Genomic DNA, 22110 nt, shown 5'->3' with positions numbered 1-22110 from the left:
ACTCAATTGGTGATTATCAATGGTGAATGAGTTTAACCATTGAGGTAATTGATGAGGATAATATTTTAAGTAAATGATGATCATAATCTAACTAGCAACAAAAATATTAACATTTATGAAAACATTATGAGTAATCTTTAAAAAATCATTTATACTCTAAGCAGAATTAGAAAGTAAAACTGTTATCATTTGTTAATATTTAGAAATATAGTATTTTGAGTAGACATAAGCTATTCATTAAAAGTAAAGTAGATACTTTAGAACATTATATTCATACTTAGTCTTGTAGGGTATCATTGAAGCAGTAACTTATTAGTAAAAGGAAAATATTGTTCATTCCTGATTAGTACTATTGATTGAGTTTGGATGATGTATTTGTTTTGGCCAACAAGTAAATATGGTATATATAACTTTAAAGACCTTTATCCTCCAAAATTATGCAATACTTTGTATGAACTTACTCATTTCAATTCATTCAGTAGTCATTTGTTGAATATGAATTGTGTGTGCCAGTATTATATTTAGAACTCGGGGGAATGTCAAACTGTAAAATGCTGCTTTCATGTCAGTTTCTTTACAACTTTTATCTTTCTTTAGTTGTGTTTTTCCCCTCCTAACGTTTAGAAAAGCAGAAATTAACATTTTTAATGCCTTTCACACTATTTGAAAAGCACTTTAAGTTTCCTCATTTTATTTGTTTATGTATTTATTTGTTTGTTTATTAGAGCTTAATGGTAAGTTCCCTCATATTACTAATGTTTGACCACACCATTGAGAAGAGTAACATCTAGGTAGGTTTTACTATTATCTTGATATAAATTTCATGTAAAATGTTTAGGAAAAAAATGTATTATGAGGTGTATACCATTAATAATTTTAAGTATTATCTGCCATATTTTTGATAGCATAGATTTTTAAGTTTTAGTAAAAAATTTTAGATCTAATCTCAAAAACAAACCACACATGCATGCATGTGCACACACACACAAATGACTCTCCTTTTTAAATTAAACTTTGGACTGAAATATTTTCATTTCTTTAAGACATCAAACATAAAAATAAATAATAAGTAAATATTATTGGTATGAGCAGATTATATGCATATATGCAGAAGATTTACTAGGTATTAAAGGATGCTATAAAGAAAGAATTTCCTATCTTTGAGTTTATAGTTAAGCAAAACTCCCAGGAAAAACACATAAAGGTGATTCCCTCATTGTGAGGAATAGAATAATTGAACATTCAGACTTTTTTTAAGGACACAGTTTGCATAATGCTTTGAATATTTCTGCTAGAAATTTGGGAGTTACTCTCAGGGGAGCATAATGAAGAAAAAAGAAAAGATATATAGACAAAGCAAGAGTGTTATGTACAGAACTGCTCCATTTTCCATCTCCATTCTTGAAAAAATCTAGAGTAATCAATATAAAATAACACATTAATGTAGGCTAAGAAATGTTTGTATTATGATATTGTTTTCAGTTTTGCTTGTTGATTAATGAATTTAGAAAAATTCTATTGCCCTTAACTGATATTGCCTAAGATATGAATTAATGGAAGATCCCAATCAAGCTATTGAATGGCTAATGCAACTGATCAGTGTTGTTCCCACTGATTCTAAAGCTTTGTCTAAACTAGGAGAACTATATGATAGTGAAGGAGATAAGTCCCAAGCATTCCAATATTACTATGAGGTATGTGTATTTTCTTACTTTTCTTCTGTTCTTTTTAGTACTTTATGAATTTTAAAGGCTGTAAGCCTTTAAAAGTTTAGAAAAGCTTATTTGTTTTTAAATGAATAATGATTTATTTAAAATAAAATAAAGCATTCTTGATTGTCTATAATCTACTGAACTTCTCTCCCCTCTCCCGTTGTGGTTTAGTTTCCACATAACAGTGAAACATTCAACCCTTGGTTTTTTCACTAAGCATGATCGTCTCCAGATCCATCCATTTACTGGCAAATGTCATAAAGTCATTTCTTTTATGGCTGAATAATATTCCATTGTGTATATACACCACATTTTCTTTATCCATTCATCTGTTAAAGGGCACCTTAGGTTGGTTCCATAGCTTAGTGTGAATTGTGAATTGTGCTTATAAACATTGATGTGGCTGTGTCACTGTGGTATGCTGATTTTAGATCCTTTGGATATATGCTGAGGAGTGGGATGACTGAGTCAAATGGTAAATATTTTTAATTATAACTAGAACATGAGAAGGTACAAATTCATTTTTAAGTTAAAACATGTTTGTAACCCTTTTTATTCCTTTAAATATTTAATCTGACTCAGATCATATATCAGTATATCTAAAAGATATTTATAGATAATTGAAAATGCATCAAAGCTGAAGTTTTCTAAATCCTATATAGCTTCAAAACTTGAGAAGTACTTATGACAGCTCATACTTTTTGTTTAAGAAACTACATTGTGGATAAATAAATCCATTCAATAGATAAAGTATTCAAGAAGTATGTTGTGTTGCTACTGAAAATATTTTCACACTTCATGTCTTTTTTCAGTCATATAGGTGTTTCCCTTCTAATATTGAAGTCATTGAGTGGCTTGGGGCCTACTACATTGATACTCAGTTTTGTGAAAAAGCCATTCAATACTTTGAAAGAGCTTCTCTTATACAGTAAGTAACTTTATTAAAGCTTTATGTTTAGTTACTATCTTTGTGTTAAAATTTTTTTAGCCCTAGAAAATTGGTATCTCATAGACTTAATAAATTCAAGAAAAGTTATTAATAAACATTCATGAATTATTTTCATTTTCTGGTATTTTTTTAAAAAAATATTGTCTGGTTGTCGATGGACCTTTATTTTATTTGTTTATACGTGGTGCTGAGAATCAAACTCACTGCCTCACACGTACTAGGCAAGCACTGTACCACTGAGCCACAACCCCAGCCTTTGTATTTTATTTGGTTTTTATTGTGACAAATATATTTCCCTTTGCATAGGATTTTAAAAATATCTTCTATAAGGTACTTTCCTTTATGTGTTTTTTATTCATATATCTGTGAACAAATATTATTTCTTTATAAATGATAAAATCACTATCTTAGTCCTAGGATTGATATTGCCTAAGATTTGAATTGAAACCAATACTGCTCAGTGTTTCTCCTTCTCCTGTTTTTTTCTCAGATGTCTTTAGTTCCTCTCCTTTTTTTTAATACTTCAATTTCACTGAAAATAGGTGTCCTTTCTAGAAACTCCCCTAACATTTTCCTCTTCCTACTTTCCTATAATTTTACTCTTGTTCCTTGATGATATTCAATATAAATCACATTACCTCTCCTCTTTTTGAGCATTTGTTTTCTGTACCAGATATCTTAATTTCTTTTATTTTTACATGCTAAATTCTTTTTAAAATATATTTTTTTGTTTTTAATTGACACATAGTAATTGTATTTATATATGATATCTTTATTTATCATGTAAGCTCTTTTGGGGTGGAAATGTTTTGTTTTTTGTACCAGGGATTGAACACAGGGGCATTTAACCACTGATCCAATCCCCAGCCTTTTTTATTTTGTATTTTGAGACAGGGTCTCACTGAGTCACTTATGGCTTCATTAAATTACTGAGGCTGGCTTTGAACTCCTTCCAAGCCGAGCCACTGGGATTACAGGCATGCGCCACTGTGCCTAGCAAGGATTGTTTTTATATCACATAGTTCTTTGCAGTTTATAAAATACTTGGTATATAGTTGAATTAAATTGAATTTCCTATTATGTTTTTGTTTGTTTTACTGAAGTAACTTCTCATTTTATTGTATCTTTTATATTTTTGTATTTCTTGGTAATATGGTATTTTTTATAATTAGTTTAAGCCTATACTATTGTATTTTCTTTATTTCTGTAAATATGTCATAAAACTTAAAGAAATCCTAGGCCTAATTGGTCCATTTAATGTAATCCTATTGCACAGAATTAGAGAATGTTCTTTAATATTTATTATGATTATTATCATAAAACACTATCAGGCAGACTAATATATGCAGTATATCTGGGAGCTGCACAAGAGGAAGAGAGAGAGGAGCAGAGAGACTATTTAAAGAAATAGTAGCCAACACATCCCAAATTTGAAGGAGAACATGGATCTTCAGGTCTAAGCAGCTCAGTGAACTCCTAAGTAGAAAAACCCCACTGATACATTATAATCAAACCATTGAAAGAGAATCTTGAAAGCAGCAAAAGAAAACTAACTCATCACATATAAGGAAGGAATCCTTGTAAGATTATTAGCAGACGCTCAGCACAACCTTGCAAGCCAGAAGACAATGGGATGATATAAAGTCCTGAAATTTAAAAAAAATAATAAGAAGAAAACAAGTAAACTGTCAATCAAGTTTCCATCAAAACTATTCTCCAAGAATGAAGGATAAATTACGACTTTTCCAGTTAAACAAACTCTAAATAATCTCATAAGTTGAAAAAAATAATAAAAGGCATCCAAATTTTAAGGATGAAGAAAAATTATCCCTGATTATAGATGTGATCTTGTATGTAGAAATTGCAAAGGAATCCACAAAAAAATATATCTAATCAATGAATTCACCAAAATTGAAGGATGTAAAATCACACAAAATTCCATTGTATTTCTGTATCCTTGCAATAAGACAATCCAGAAAGGAAACTGAGAAATCAATTCCATTTAAAATAACATCAAAAAGAATAAAATAAGGCCAGGGCGCAAGCCTGTAATCCCAGCAGCTCAGGAGGCTGAGGCAGAAGGATTGCGAGTTCAAAGCCAGCCTCAGCAATTGAGTGAAGCACTAAGCAAGTCTATGAGACCCTGTCTCTAAATAAAATACAAAATAGAGCTGGGGATGTGGTTCAGTGGTTGAGTGCCCCTGAGTTCAATCCCTGGTTACCACTTCAATTCCCCGCCTCAAAAAAAAGAATAAAATAAAAATAATTAATTTAACCATGAAGATTGAGAGACACTGAAATCTATAGAACATTCTTGAGAGAAATTAAAGACATGATTAAATGGAAAGACACTTGTGTGCATGTATTGGAAAAGTTAATATAATTAAAATGACAATACTACTCTAAGCAATCTTAGATTCAATACAATCTGTATCAAAATACCAATGTTGTTTTTTATTTTGTTGTTGTTGTTATTTTGCAGAAATAGAAAATTCATGCAGACAATCATATGGAATCACAGGGTATTCTAAATAGATAAAATAGTTTGAAAAGAAACAATGTTGGAGGACTCATAGTTTCTGATTCCAAATTTTCCTCCATTCTATTGGAATCAAAACATTGTAGTACTGGCAAAAGGATAGATATATAGACCAATAGAACAGAATCTAAAGCCCAGAAATAACCTTCATATATGGTAAATTGCATTTCAACCAAAGTGTTAAAAACATTAAATGAAGAAAGGACAGTCTTTCAAGAAAGTGCTTGGAAACCAGATATTCATTGGCAAAAGAATGAAATTGGGGCTGGGTGCGGTGGCACATGTCTTTAATCCCAGCAACTTGGGAGGCTGAGGCAGGAGAATCACAAGTTCAGAGCCAGCCCCAGCAATTCATCTAGGCTTTAAATAACTTAGTGAGACCCTGTCTCAAAATAAAAAATAAGAAGGACTGGGTATGTGGCTCAGTAGTTGAGCATCCCTGGGTTCAATCCTTGGTACCAAAACAAAAAACAACAACAACAAAAGGAATGAAATTGGACCCATTCTTTATACCATATACAAAAATTAACTCAAAATGGACTAAACACAGGGCTGGGGTGGTGGCTCAGTGGTAGAGTGCTCACCTAGCATGCATAAGGCACTGGGTTCTATCCTCGGCACCATATAAAAAAACAAACTAATGTATCCACCTAAAACTAAAAATACATAAATAAATAAATATTTTTTAAATGGACTAAAGACCTAAAAGTAAAGCTAAAAAGTAAAGCTAAAAGCTAAAAAGCTATAAAACTCTTATAAGAAAATCTTGGTGGAACATGTTCATGGCATTAAGTTTGGCATTGATTTCTTGTGTATGATACCAAAAGCACAAGAAGTAGAAAATTTGACTTCATAAAACTTACAAAAGTTTTTTTGATAAAAGAAATAATAAAAAAAGATACCTACAGAGTGGGAAACATCTTTATGAATCATATACCTGAGAAGGGGGTTAGTATGAAAAATTTATAAAGAGATCCTACAACTCAACAACAACAAAACATTTTAAAAATGAGCAAAGGGTTTGAATAGACATTTCTCCCAATAAAGAATACAAGCATATGAAAAGATACTTACCATAATAAATCATTTGGGAAATGCAAATCAAAAACACAATGAGATACTGCCTCATGCCTTTTAGGGTAGTATTATCAAAAAGAAAGTAAGTGATGGGGAAGATGGGGAAAGACTGAAACCTTTGTTCATTACTGATATAAATGGTGTTTTCTAGAAAACAGTTTGGCAGTTCTTCAAAAAGCTAAACTTAGAATTACCATATGATCCAGCAATTTTACTTCCAAGTAAATATACAAGAGTAATAGAAACAGAGACTCAAATACGTATTGCATAGCAGCATGAATTATAGTAGTCAAAAGATGGAAACACCCCAACTGTGCATCAGTATACATGTGCAATGGAATATTATTCTACCATAAAAAAGAAGGATGCTGTGATATATATTATAATGTAGAAAGACCTTAAAAACACTGTGCTAAGTGAGTGAAGCCAAACACAAAAGAAGTAATGCTCTATGATTTCACTTGTATGAAGTGTCTAAGATTAGGGTAAATTCATAGACACAAAAAAGAGATTCGAAATTACCAGGAACTGGGAGGAGGAGGAGGAGGAAAATGTGCCTACTTAAGCATTACAGAGTTTGTTTCATGTCAAAAACATGTTTTGGAGATGAGCACGGTTGCAAATGTCTATAATCTCAGCAACTTGGGAGACTGAGGCAGGAGGAAGATCCCAAGTTTGAGGTCAGCCTGTCTCAAATTTAAAAATAAAAAGGACTGAGGATATAGCTCAATGGCAAAACTGGGTTCAATTCCCAGTATCATGGGGGGGAAAATGTTTTAGGAATTGATAGTGGTGGTGTTTGTACACCATTGTGGATGTAATTAATGCCACTGTACACCTAAAGATAGTTAAAATGGCAAATTTTATGTTGTATATAGTTATAATTTTGAAAAGTTAATGGAACATACTAAAACTATTATGTGTGCTATGTAAATTATATTTTAATGATTCAGCTATTTATAAAAGGATGCATTCTGTATAATTTAATTCATTTAAAGTTCAAAAACTGACCAAGTTAACAGTGTTAGAAGTCAGAATAGTGGTTACATTTATAGAAGAAGAAGGATAACATTAGTACTCAGAAATACACATATTAAAAAAACAGTATGATTAAAGCACTGCTGAGAGAGTTTAGAGTGTTTTGGGAATACATAAACCAGTCAATCCATCCTGTCAGGGAAGAGTGTAGAAGTTGGAATAAGCCTTCAAGTAGAGATGCTGGTATACGCAAAGACCAAGAGTCTAGCAGATTTGGATTTTCAGTGGCCTGAAATGTTAGACAAGGCAAGGTAGAAGATGAGTTGGAGAAGCAGAAAATGACTAGAACATAGATAAATTGGGTTAGAATCTTGGATTTAACATGTGGGTGGAGGAGGTGACAGATTTTAAGGAGGGAAGTAATATGGTTAGATATGTATTTTATTTAGATCATAGTAGGTGGGTGTGTAGGCAGTGGGTTTGAAGTTAAATAATTTGCCCAAGTAGCAGTGCTGTGATTTAAACCCAGATTTATCTGATTCCAAAGCTGGTAAGTTTGCCATCAAATTGAGTAGGGAATGAGGCTGTTTTTGAAGCCATCAGGTAAGTAGAATGGATATTCAAAAAAGTGAGAGGAGCATTAAAACGTTTCCTGGGTTTTTATTTCTTAAAATCTCTTCATTCTTAGGTATTTTAACAGTTGTCAGGTATTTATTTATAGAAATCCTATAGGTATTTATTTTAGAGAAAAAAATTATTCCTTTTAAAGCGAAAATAAAGAAATATAGTATCCTATTTTGCTGTCTTTTTATTTTTTTATTGGTGCATTATAATTATACCTAATAGTGAGATTTATTTTAACATTTGTATATTCATATAACATAATTTGATCAATCTGATTCCCTAGTACCCCCCTTTCCCTTTCTTCCTCCCTTCCTCTGATCCTCTTGCTCTATTCTACTGGTCTCCCTTCAGTTAATTATTTTTTCATTAGTGCTTTATAATTATATATATGAGATTCATTGTGATATAATCATATATAGATATAGTATAATTTTGGTTGATTTCATTCCTTAGTACTTCCCCATGCCCTCCTTCCTCCTTTGCTCTCTCTTTTGGTTTAAGCTTGATTATTCAAACATAAGATCAAAAATTGACCCTTAGGTATTAAATTTGTAAGCTTAAATGTTATAATTAAAGATTATGGCAAAAATGATGATCATGTTTACAACAGAATAATATGTTTTTTAACTAAGTAGGTTAAGTGGTTCGTAAGAACATCTAAATAAAGCATGAACTATAAATGAACCTTGAAAGGCTCTTAAATTTAGATGTTATAATGTAAATGTAACAAGCTTTAATGAAAGAACTATATATCTGCTATTTTCAATAATAACAATGATCAAATAACAAGGTCAAAAAGTAATCGAAAGTACAGATATAAAGATTTATAAAACTGAACATCTCAAATTATTTTTGTTTCATCTCTAATTTCAGTTAATTTATTATTTCTTTTGTAGGCCTACACAAGTGAAATGGCAGCTGATGGTAGCTAGTTGTTTTAGAAGAAGTGGTAAATATTTTGACTTTATTCATTTTTTATTTATTTTGCTTCTTTTCTTCTTTCAGTTAATTATGCATATAAATGTGTTCAAGTTGCATGTTTTTTAAAACACTAGCTTTTTAAATAACTATACTTAATTAAGCATTATATGAAAAACATAATAATTACTGCATATTACAAAGTAGGTATTGTTTTTGTTTTTATAGTATTGGGGGTTGAGCCCACGGCCTCTGCCACTGAGCTACTTCCCAGCCCCTGCAAAGTAGATATTAATTATGTATTCCAATATCTGTCTTAAAAATGGATTAGTTCTCAAAATTACATGTAATCATTTTCACAAGTTAGCTACAGAAAAATAAGGATTCTTTTTATATTTTTTAAATTTTTCTTTGTAGTTGTAGATGGATGGAATGCCTTCTATTTATTTATTTTTATGTGGTGCTAAGGATCAAACCCAGTTAGGCAACCTCACACATGCTAGGCAAGTATTCTGCCACTGAGCTATAGCCCAAGCCCCAGATTCTTTTTATATTTTCATTTTGTATTCACATGATTCTCAAATGCCATGTGTATTCACCCAAATTTATAATAGGAAAAGTGTCTCACATCTGAAAAGCTTAAGGAAAACTCAGAACTAGAACTAGACACTTTTTAATACCTAAGATCACTAGATATCTTGGTTTATATTTTCTGCTACTGCTTTTATTACATTCTGTGCTGATACCACTTGTCCTGAAGGATAGAGATGACAATAATTTTAGAATGACTGTGAAGTGAATGATTTTGCTTAAAATATCAGAAATTAAGCTAGGAGATTGATGTTAACAAATTTATAATCGCTCTTATAGAATATAAAAATGACCCAGGAAAAGATAGTCTTCAATTCAAAGGAAACAAATTGTGAAAGTGTTGACTGTGTATTCTCACTCAGTTTTGTAGGAGGTGTCTTTATCTTTGAGCACCTTCAGTATGGCACCAGAGAATGTTTTATACACACTCCAGTGTAGGGCTTGATCAATAACATTACTATAATCCTACGGGATATACAATTTGACTGTACTATATACGTTTTATTTATATCAGTGTGAGTTTCCAGTTGTCTAGGTTCATTTCAATGTCAGTCATGTAAATGTACAAAAACAAGCTCTTCTGACTGCTTGAGTTATTGAAGTGCAAGGTTAGAAGAAACAGAATACATTTATTTAGAATTTGCTATATGCTACATGTCTCCTATCCCTATTTCATTTAGATCTCACAACAACTTTTCAAAAATTAGAATAGCCATTTGTCTTACATAGTGAAGCCCAGAGAGATTTTTAACTTATTTGATGAGATGTTAGGAAAGATCTTTGACCTAAACTCATTTTTCCTATTTATTACTGCTACACAAAGCCACATTTTTTATTATGAAAAAAATTGCTTTTAGTAGACTTTTTAGTGTTTTTTAAAAAATTACCTTTTCCTACTAGATAATGACATTGAAATTACTATTAGTTTATCACAAATTATTTTTAAATTTATCAGTTGTTCATCTGGAAAAATCCTTTTTCAGAAATTGAATGGATCTTAATTTTAGCCACTAAAATATTTATTTTAAGAAGTAAAATAAGTTCCAATCATTACCCATTTGCTTCTGCTCTAGCCCTTTTTAAATTTATTTTATCTGTACATTTTTCTCTCACAAGTTATAGTAAGAATGTGTATAGCCAGTGGCAAATATGAAGGCTTTCTGCCAAACCTCAAAGGTGTGCAAGCGTATTTGATTAAAATTAATATTTTGCCAAATCCTATTGGTTTGTATAATTTGCTAATGTATTATATTTTTTTATTTATAGGTAACTACCAAAAAGCATTAGATACTTACAAAGATATTCACAGAAAATTTCCTGAAAATGTTGAATGTAAGTGATCTTATATTTTATAACTTTGAAGGCACAAGATCGATCTCATATTTTAGTTCTACTATAAAATTACATTTGCTGCAGTAATTACATACAAAAATGTCACCTGTGTTTTCTGATATATGTATTTAATGTTTTTATAGAATCAGAAAATTTGACTATGCAAGTATGTATTTTTATAGAATTTAATTATTGATAGATTTTTAAATAGAATACTGAATTCTCTTCAGTAGTAAACAAAATATCTCAAGTTTTATGAAATTTTTTGAGAATAAATTTTAACTTATTGAATTTTTAAAGTTTATAAACTGGCATTTTAACTGTTCATTTTCATATATGATGTTTTGAGGTTGAAAAAATACTTTTAGAGTTTATAAAAATAGAACATTAATAGTCTTATTGATGCTGATAGCAAATGATTTTTAATGTTACTTTTAATTTTTTTTAAAAAAATTTTATTTATAGATGGACACAATATCTTTATTTTGTTTATTTTTATGTGTTGCTGAGAATCGAACCCAGCACCTCACATGTCTCGTGAGGCAAGTGCTCTGCCACTGAGCCACCACGCCAGCCCTGTTACTTTTAATTTTAAAATATTATTTCAATATTTTATTTCTCAGTGGTAAATTAGATTTGTAGAAAATGTTCATTGATTTCTCATCTTGTTACACAATAGATTTCATGCAAACTTTATGATAATGTGAAGTATTACAACAATAACAACAAAATCAGGTTAAAGAAAAAGAAAATACCTAAATTCATTTACTGTGTGTACTCATTGAACTGTATTTTTTGCCCTCAATTGTCTTGTACACAAAGGAAAGAGAAGAGTTAGTTATATAATATTATTTTATGAAGAAGTAAAAACTAGTTTCTTGAGAAGAAAACTTTCCAATTCTTAATTGTACTTGAGACACCAAGACATGTAGCAGATAGTCATCGAAAGATACAGTAAATACTTCAAAAACATCTGCATCAAATGAAACAACATGTTTGAAAAGACTACTTTTAATTTTTTCCTTTACTGACAATGAATACAAAAAGGCACATTACAGTTTAATAGAAATAAGTCTGTCCTGAGCTGAGTTTTCTGATGACCCAGACTGAATCAAGGATTAAATAGACATTCTGCATGTCCCTTAATTATATTTCTCCATTTGTCTTTTATTTTAGCTTTTATTAGCTCTGCAGTACATAGCTCAGCTGTGATCTTTGATAATGGTGCAGAATCAAGGTATTCTTTAAGGCTATTTAGAAGTAGATTTATAAACTCATAGCTGCATGCCAGTCAGAAGCAGGCTACAAGGAAATTACTTGTAGAATTCTTTGAAAGTACAGACTTCTAGCCCTACCTTCAGATTGTCATTTAAGTATGTAGTGAACCTAGGCATTTTATTTTTTTTACCTTAATTTTCTTTTTAAAAGCATTTGATGTGATTCTTTGTTGTTGTTGTTGTTCTTTTTAGATATACATGACAAGAGTGCATTTTGACATATTTATATATATATATATATATATATATATATTCCATTGTGTAGTACCAATTTGCAATCTCACCAGCAATGTATATATGGAGTATAACTTCCAATTCTTGTGGTTGTACATGATGTGGAGTTATATTGGTCACGTATTCATATATGAACATAGGAGAGTTATGTCCCATTCATTCTACTGTCTTTCCTATTCCCATCCCCTCCTCTTCCCTTCCTTCCCCTTTATCTAATCCAATAAACTTGTATTCTTCCCTCCCCACCTTTGTTGTGTGTTAGCATCCATATATCTTTGTGAATGGGATAGTTTTCCAACTTTCTCAGAGAGAACATTTGGCTTTTGGTTTGGGGAGTTGGCTTATTTTCACTTAGCATGATAGTCTCCAGTTCCATCCATTTACCAGCAAATACCATCATTTCATTCTTCTTTATGGCTGAGTGATATTCCATTGTGTAGTACCAATTTGCAAGCAATGTATAAGTGCACCTTTTTCCCCACGTCCTCACCAACATTTACTGTTACTTGTGTTCTTGATAATTGCCATTCTGACTGGAGTGAGATAAAAATCTCAGTGTAGTTTTAATTTGAATTTCTCTAATTGCTAGAGATGTTGAACTTTTTTTAATATATTTGTTGACCGATTATATTTCTTCTTCTGTGAAGTATCTGTTTAGTTCCTTTGTGCATTTATTGATTGGGTTATTTGGTTTAGGGTATTAGGTTTTTTTTTAACTCTTTATATATCCTGGAGGTTATTGTTCTGAGGTGCAAGTGCAAAGATTTTTCTCCCATTTTATAAGCTCTCTCTTCACATTCTTGATCATTTCCTTTGTTATTAAGAAGATTTTTAGTTTGATTCCATTCCATTTATTGATCTTGATTTTGCTTCTTGTACTTTAGGAGTCTTGTTGAGGAATTCTATTCCTAAGTCAACATGATGGAGAGTTGAACCTGAATTTTCTTGTAGTGGGTGCAGGGTCTTTGATTCTAATGCCTAAGTCCTTGATCCACTTTGAGTTGAGTTTTTGTGCATTTTGAGAGATATGGGTTTAATTTCATTTTGCTGCACATGGATTTCCAGTTTTCCTAACACCATTTGTGGAAGAGGGTATCTTCCTCCAATGGATGTTTATGGTGCCTTTTTCTAGTATTCAATAACTGTATTTATATGGGTTTATCTTTATGTCTTCTATTCTGTACCATTGGTCTTTATGTCTGTTTTGATGCCAATACCATGCTGTTTTATTACTATAGCTCTGTAGAATCTTTAAGGTCTGGTATTGTCATACCTCCTGCTTCACTTTTCTCACTAAGGATTTGTGTGGCTATTCTGGTCCTCTTATTTTCCAACTGAATTTCATGACTGCTTTTTCTATTTCTACAAAGAGCATCATTGGAATTTAAATGGGAATTGCATTAAATCTGTATAGCATTTTTGGTAGTATGGCCATTTTGACAATATTAATTCTGTCTGTCCAAGAACATGAGAGATCTTTCCATCTTCTAAGGTCTTCTTCAATTTCTTTCTTTAGCATTCTGTAGTTTTCATTGTGGAGGTCTTTCACCTCTTTTGTTATATTGATTTCCAAATATTTTTTTGAGGCTATTGTGAATGGAATAGTTTTCCAAATTTCTCTTTCAGTTGATTTGTCACTAATGTATAGGAATGCAATTGATTTGTGGGTGCTAATTTTATATCTTGCTACTTTGCTGAATTCATTTATGATTTCTAGAAATTTTCTTGTGGAGTTTTTTTGGGTCTTCTAAATATAGAATCATGTCATTGGCAAATAGAGATAGTTTGAGTTCTTCTTTTCTATTTGTATCCCTTTAATTTCTTTCTTTTGCCTTATTGCTCTGGCTAGAGTTTCAAGGACTATGTTGAATAGAAGTACTGAAAGAGGGCATCCTATTTTTAGATGGAATTCTTTCCATTTTTCTCCATTTATAATGATGTTGGCCTGTGGTTTAACATATATAGCTTTTACAATGTTGAGGTATCTTCCTGCTATCCCTAGTTTTTCTAGTGTTTTTAACATGAATGGATGCTGTATTTTGTTAAATGCTTTTTATGTATCTATTAAGATATAAAATTATGTTAGTGCTTTAAGTCTATTGATGTGATGAATTACATTTATTGATTTCTGTATGTTGAACCATCTTTGCATCCTGGGATGAACCCCATTTGATCATGGTACACTATTTTTTAAAATATATTTTTGTATGTGATTTGCCAGTATTTTTACATCTATATTTTTCGGGGACATTAGTCTGAAGTTTTCTTTCCTTGATGTGTCTTTGATTTTGATATCAGGGTGATACTAGCTTCATAGAATTGAGTTTGGAAGGATTCCCTTCTTTTCTATTTCATGAAGTAATTTGAAGAAGATTGGTGTTAGTTCTTCTTTGAAGGTCTGGTAGAACTCTGTTGAGAACCTCTCTGGTCCTGTGCTTTTCTTTGTTGGTAGGCTTTTGATCCTATCTCTGTTACACTAGAGAACTGGTGCTTTAGATATTACACAAGAGAGAGGGCGATAGCAGTGATAGTGCTATAAAAAAGGAGCAGTTCAACAGTCTGGCAGGCTGAAGAGTTTCTCAGCCTAGCACGTCAGACATTTGAGATTGTATAATTCTGAGTTATGAGAAGCCATCTAGTAGATTTTAAGATTTTTGACAGCATCTGTGACCTCTATGAACCAGATGTGATAGCACTTTCATCCCCAGTTATGAAAACTGAAAATCTTCAAACAAGGCCAAATGTCCCCTGAGGAGCAAAACTGCTGCCAGATGAAAACTACTGCTGTAGCCACAGCCCTTCTGCACAGGGTCTGGGCAGAGAATACCTTTAAGCAAGGCCAAGATTTTTTCTTTATAGAGAATTTCAGAATTACTCTAAAAATTAAATGAAATATTATATGCCATAAGGAATGTTCAACATGATTTTGGCCTATACAGTTTTCAATACAAGTGTTATCAATAGAATATCTTAACTGTAGCTTTAGAAAAATTATATTGGTACCTATAGCATGTCTTATTTTTAGCTGAGTAGTTTCAAATGAACCAAACAGGATAATTTAGTTTTAAAATATATTCTTCACTCAAAAATTGGCCTGTTCTGGGATGAGAGGTGGGAGGGAAAGGGAGTGAGAAGGGAAATCACATGGAAATGGAAGGTGATCCTCAGGGTTATACAAAATTACATATAAGAGGAAAGGAGGGGTAAAACAAGATAATACAAGTGGAAGAAATGATTTACAGTAGAGGGGGTAGAGAGAGAAAAGGGGAGGGAGGGGAGGGGAGGGGAGGGGGGATAGTAGAGAATAGGATAGACAGCAGAATACATCAGTCACTAGAACGGCAATATGTAAATCAATGGAAGGGTAACTGATGTGATACAGCAATCTGTATATGGGGTAAAATTGGGAGTTCATAACCCACTTGAATCAAACTGTGAAATATGATATATTAAGAACTATGTAATGTTTTGAACGACCAACAATTAAAAAAAAAATTGGCATGTTCTACAGACTGCAGATGGTATTCTACATTTCATAGGACATTCACCAAAATAAATGATTTTTATTTTACATTAAATATCCTAAGACACGCTTTTTGGAACTTAGGCAGATAAGAGAAACAGTTATATGTTATTTATAGAAAATACAAATTACCAGGGGCTGGGGTTGTGACTCAGTGGTAAAGCACTTGCCTTGTACATGCAGGACCCTAGGTTTGATTCTCAGCACCACACAAAAATAAATAAGTGAAATAAAGGTATTATATTCAACTACAACTAAAAAATAAATATTAAAAAAAAAGAACACACAAACTACCTTCTACTTTCTTATAGGAAATACAAATTACCTGTTAATATAAGTATATACAAAGGCAATTTTTATAGTAGTATGTGGGCATTTTAAATTATTTTAGTCTTGATACTTTGCAATACTTTAATGGTAATAAACTGGTTATTTATGTACAAATTCTTGAGTGACTACTGTATTCTAGACACCATTCTACTAGCACTGTTGATGTGGCATAAAACAAAATGGACTGAAATCCTTGGTGTCATGGTTTGTATTCTACTCAGAAAAGAAAGACAATAAAATTATTTATTTAGGTGCTGTGAAGGAAACACAGGTAAGTAGATAGAAATATGGGAAAAGCTAGTGTTTTAGACAGGGTCATCAGGGGAGATCTTTCAGATGCCCAGGGTAGCATTTGAGCAGACATGAAAAGATAGAAGGAAGCAAGACACTAAGACTTGGAAGTTCATTTGGTCAGAGCACAGTGGACCTTGTGATGGAAGAGCAGAAGGATGAGTCAGAGGAGGTGGGCTGTATGAACAGACAGGATATATGTTTAAATAATTGCCTGTGTATACACTTATCTTAACAGGTAATGTGTATTTTCTACAAGAAAGTAGAAGATAATTTGTGTTTTCTACAGGGTCCTCTCAGGCCTCATATCAAGACTTCAGGGTGTATTTTTAGGGAAATGATAAACCACTGGAGAATTTTGACCAGAAATGTAATATGACTTCACAGAGCATCACTAAAAGTAGGATTAACTCACCCTCCTGTACTTTAGGTCCAGATCAAAAGATCATTTCGGCTGCTGTCTGAAGAGTAAAGTGGGGTAGGCAGATTCACATGAGAACTCAAAGTATTGGCTTAGAGTCAACTGATAAAGAGTGGAGATGATGAATGTTGGTCAAACTCTGAATATGTTTGGAAGGTATTGGTGACAGCATTTTCTGGCTGTTTGGATGTAATATGAAACAGAGGGGTCAGTGGGTAGAGAAGTCAAGGATAACCCCGTAGATCTAGAAGTGGGTAACTGGAAGGATAGAGCCCCTATTCACTGAGATGGAAAACTGGAGAAGGAGCAAGATTTAGAGAAAAAATTCAGCTTGTATTAAACATGTTATGTTTGACCTACCTCTTAGAAAGCCACGAGGATCTGTTATTTGGGCACTTAAAGTTGGGGCTCATCAGCATATAAATTTAATGTGTTCAGTATGTTTTTTGTGTTCTTCTGTTATAATATGTATTCTCTTTATTTTTTTTTAATGTGGTGCCAAAAATCGAACCCAGTGCCGCATGCTAGGCGAGCGCACTACCACTTGAGCCACATCCTCAGCCCCTTGTATTCTCAATAATATTTTTAAATTAAGTGTGTGTTAGCTTTAAGCCGTCCCTGTTTCTTTATTCATTCATTCATTTCCCCCAAATTTTTATCAGCTATTTTTTATGTGCTAGGAATACAATTTATGTTAAGTCTTGATTTTGGCTTCCTAGGACTCACTAATAGTCAGTTGTCTGATATAGTATAACAGTTAATTGAAAAATATCCAAAGTGCTGTGGAAGTACAGAGCCCTTAATTTTACCAGTATCAGGAGACAATTTCCATAATTAGGTTTCACAGAGAAAGTGACATTTGAAGTAGCTTTGAAGGTTATAGAGGCTTTACCAAGGAGGTAAGCAGAAACAGGCATTCCAGGTAGAAAAATAGGATTAGGAAGAACAAGGAGATTTAAGAATGCAGATTCTATTTTAAAATGTATCCTATTTCAAAAACTGTAGCAGGTGGAACATATGTTTTCTTATACTACAAACAAACTAAAAAGACATTTTCCAAAAATTATAAACACAAAGAGATAATTAAATTTGGGGCAATTTTGAGGACATTTTTTCTAATTAGCAGATTAGAAATACTGCAGGGGTAGGTAGGCAGTGAAAAATTCAACAAGAAACAAATCAATCCATAACACAGAACTGCAGGAAATACCAGGAATTGGAGACATTCAAGAGTGGGAAGTGTGTCTACTGGTGCTGAAAGCAGAAGGGTTGACTAAGAATTAGTGTAAGGAACAGCTGTGTTTCCAAATCCCCTACCTAAATTGTACAGCAAGAAATTGGGCAAAATGCAATGAGGTTGTTGGTGGGTGATGTGGTGAAATGTACTTAAGAGTTATTTAATAGTGTCAAAATGATTAATTATAAAAGTAGGAGAAAGAGAAGAATAACTCGGATATTTTTGTGGACAGTAGGAGATAAAGTGAGAGAAAATGCAGAGGAAAAAAGAGACTTTAGGGGAAATGATGATGTCAGTTTAAAGTAGATTTTCTTTGAGGTATTGTGGATGTCAGATGGACTTATCCATTCTATTTAACTTTAGCAAAATTACAATAATGCGTAGAAAGAAATACAGTAAAAGCTGAGGAGAAATGTTAGTCTGGAATTATAGATTAGTTTTAAATGATCTACAGATACAGTTGAGGTTTACAAAAGGAGAAAACTTCCTAGAGGCAGTTCATAAAGTAAATATGGAATAACCAAGAGTAGAATCCTGGAGCACACTAACATTTAAGTGAAATAGAGGAAACAGTAAAGAGACAGAAAAGGGGAGTCAGGAAGATAAGCCAAGGGAGAAGGATTTCAAGAAAAGACATGGTTGTTCATGAAGTAAAAAACTAAAAGAATTGACAGGAAGCCAGTGACTTTGAAAGATCTTCAGAGAAGTAGTAGCGGTAGAAAGAGAATCACTATGGGTTGGAAATGTGAGTGGAAATTGAAGTAATTGGCCAATTTGTGGAATTTATATTTGAAGGAGAATGGAAGATGAAATCTAAAGAATGTAGCAGAATCCAGGGAGGGTTTTCTTCAAGAATGTGAAAAGGTGAACATTTCTGTTGGATAAGAGGAATGGTCCAGTAGAAAAGGAGAAATTGAAAGTATGCCCAGAAGAGCCATGGTGATGGAAAAAGATGTTTGAGGGAATGGAATTTACCATATAGGCTAGATAAGTTAACTTTGGAAAAATGCTAGAGCATTTCTCATACAAGAAAATATTTAACAGAATACTAAAGCACAAGAATGGTTTATCAGTATCTTTGTAGACCAAGAACAGGACAAAGCCCAAGGTACGTTTTATTGGCAAGTACAGGTTGGAATAGATTGCTCCTTATTTCAGCCCAAGTAAGGAGAGGGGATGAAAAGTCAGCGGGCAACTATGAAAAAATGTGCCATTGAACAAGGAAATATAAATAATTTTTATAACCCAGAGAAAGAGTTTAAAAAGTATTATGGGAACTAGGAGAAAATGCATATTTGGTCCCTTGTAATCCCCGCCCCCTCTTTTTTTTCTCTGTTGGCAGTGCTGAGGGTAAGACTAAGTCAAGAACAGACAAGCAGAAAGTCAAAGGCTAAGGTGAAATAGGTTGATACAAAAAAAAAGGGGGGTAATACTAAGAGTATGATATATAAGAAAGGATTATAGGGAAAAAAAGAAAGGATTATAGGGAAACTAAAAATATGTAATAGTTAAATTCTAACTAAAGGCAGTAAAGAATAGAAAATCAAAATTAGTAATTGGAAAACTGATAATTTATCCCAGAATGTGGAGAAAAGAAAAGAAAAAAGATTAAAGAATTTAAGAGTTGGATAGATTCAGAAGACTAGGAAGATACAATATAAAAAATAGAAGCATTGACAAAGAATAAACCAGAACAGTTGCAATACAAGCAAAAATCAAAGACAGAATATAAGAAATATTCTATAATAAGTACTCCCACCACACACACAAAAAAATCTTCTGTCTGCAAAGAAAAATAATTTGGATAGCTACCAGCCACACTAAATACCAAATACTAAATACCTAAGGCAGTAGAACAGTCTTTACCTCTGCATGTAAATGCAACAGAAAGATATTCTTAGATATAGGGGGGCTAGAAAATGTACTCATCTCTCCTGAGCCACAAAAAGTTGTTTTGAAAACTTAGTAGGAGCTCTCTGGAAAGCTGACTCAAACTTTAAAGCTCAAAAAGGGAAATAAATACTTTTATATCAGAACAAGTCAGAGTCGAAATTAATTCAACTGTAGATTAACTAAATGAAATTTTCTAGAGTTAAATGTAGGTAATTATGAAATATAATTTAAGAAAGTTGTGGTGAGAGTATAAATGAGAAAGAAGAATGCTATATTTCTCTTCATTTATGAGGGCATCATAAAATACTTTTGAAATCTTGATACTGATAGGAAAAATATAACAATAATAAGCTTCCATATTGTGTGAGCAGCATTCATCTGTTAAGGGAGAAAAAGCAACTAGACTTCTAAAATTCTACTCATAGTAGAAGTTAATACAGTTTCAGGAAGGCAGAATGGTAATATGTATCAGGAGCCTAAAAATAATCATAAAGTTTGAATGCCAGTGAGTCCACTATTTAATAACTTAAGGAAATAAGAGAGCCTCAAAAATTTTGAAAACAACATTTAGAAAAGTGAATAAAATTATGGCATATCATAAAATATTCTGCAGATATTAGAAACTATTTTTAATATAACCTGAAGTTATTCTCTTTGCAACTGAAAAAGTATAGGAAAAATACATATTTTAGTTTTGTTTTGTCTACAGGTATAAGACAAAACTTTCATTTTGTTCTTTATACCTCTACATTTTTTAAAATCTTCTACAATGATTTGCATTGCTGTTGTATTGAGGGAAACAAATTATTTTAAAATTAAATAATAAAAATATTTAAGGTAATTGAGACCATAAATGGCAGAAGCCATTCTCATTAATGCAAAAACAGATTCTCATTGTGGTTTTGGTTATTCATTACTTGCTTTTTAAATTTTGTTAATTTTGTAAACTCAATCTTAAGTACACCTGGCAGCAAATCCCAGAGTAGCATAAGACCTATAGCAGGTGAAACTAAATAATATGTCACTGGTGATTATGTATGTAAGTATATGTATGTATGTAAGTGATAAAAGAAGTTTTCATTGTTTTATGCATTGAAATGATAAACACAGAAAGCTCAGGGATAAATTTATGGGACTGAACAGGAAGAACAAATAGGCAGAGGCAAGGTATTGAGATGTTCTGATTCCTCACTTCTTAGGTTGTTCATTTCTTTTTTTTTTTATTGTTTTTATTTTTTAAATACATGACAGCGGAATGTATCACAATTCATATATATATATAGGATAATGATGTCCATAGGTGTTCCAGCCTTTGCTAATTATTTTATATATATATATTTGATGTTGACTTTTTTTTGCATTCCCATTGCTTTGCACATAATGTGAATAGTAGTTATTAAAAGAACAAATTAATGACAATAAAAAGAACATATATTACTAATTTTTATTGTTATTTTTATTATATGTGCAGACTGTCTGCATTTTGTAGCCTACTCTCCCTTACAGCTGTTTACATGTATTTATGAATTGCCCTTTAGCACATTAACAAATGTTATATCTGCCTTGTGAGTTCTCACCTGGCAGTGTCCTTGAGCCATGTTTCTTCTAGGATCTGGCAGTTTAAGGACAAGGCAAGTGGAAAGGATCCATTATATCCCCTCCAAGGGAGTCAGTTCTCCAGAGGTCCAGAGATTGTAACATGTAATTATTTTTCAGGAGTAAAAGAAACACTATGTGTGCTCATCATTTTTTCCTCTTTCCCAGAAGACTGAGTTCATTTGTTGGCCTTTTATTACTATATGCATATTCTTCCCTAAATCTATCTTTTTGCAATTTAGGTCTGCGTTTCTTGGTTCGCCTCTGCACAGATATTGGATTAAAAGAAGTTCAAGAATATGCCACAAAACTCAAGAGATTGGAAAAAATGAAAGAAATAAGGGAACAGGTATCTCATATGGACCGAAAATCGTTGTCTGTTCATTTTCAAAATGTCATCCTGCTATAGGTGAAAAATATGACATTAGTAGGTTCTGTCAAAAATCTGAGTTGAAATTTTCTTCTGCTCTGTCATAAGATGAGGAATAACTGAAACTTTTGTTTTAGGAAAAAATTCTGTCAGAAGTGGGTTTCCGATAGAAGAAAGAAAACTGGATTCTGTGTAGTCTTTAGTGGAAAGCTATTAAC

General features: G+C 32.2%; 1 protein-coding gene across 6 annotated transcripts in view; it reads left to right on the top strand.

The window, feature by feature from the left end:
* Positions 1-22110, top strand: part of Ift88 (intraflagellar transport 88) — a 127441-nt gene that overhangs the window by 72121 nt on the left and 33210 nt on the right. For all 6 annotated transcript variants that reach the window (XM_021735480.3, XM_078015702.1, XM_021735481.3 and 3 more), the window contains 5 exons: positions 1544-1694; positions 2525-2640; positions 8776-8828; positions 10655-10720; positions 21765-21871. In XM_021735480.3, the coding sequence (XP_021591155.1) occupies positions 1544-1694; positions 2525-2640; positions 8776-8828; positions 10655-10720; positions 21765-21871 (493 nt within the window). The remainder of the gene's footprint in view (positions 1-1543; positions 1695-2524; positions 2641-8775; positions 8829-10654; positions 10721-21764; positions 21872-22110) is intronic.

This window comes from Ictidomys tridecemlineatus, chromosome 6 (genome assembly GCF_052094955.1).
Source record: "Ictidomys tridecemlineatus isolate mIctTri1 chromosome 6, mIctTri1.hap1, whole genome shotgun sequence".
NCBI classification, from domain to species: Eukaryota; Metazoa; Chordata; class Mammalia; order Rodentia; family Sciuridae; genus Ictidomys; species Ictidomys tridecemlineatus.
Note: the sequence above shows the minus strand (reverse complement) of the source record. Positions and strands in the feature narration are given on the sequence as shown.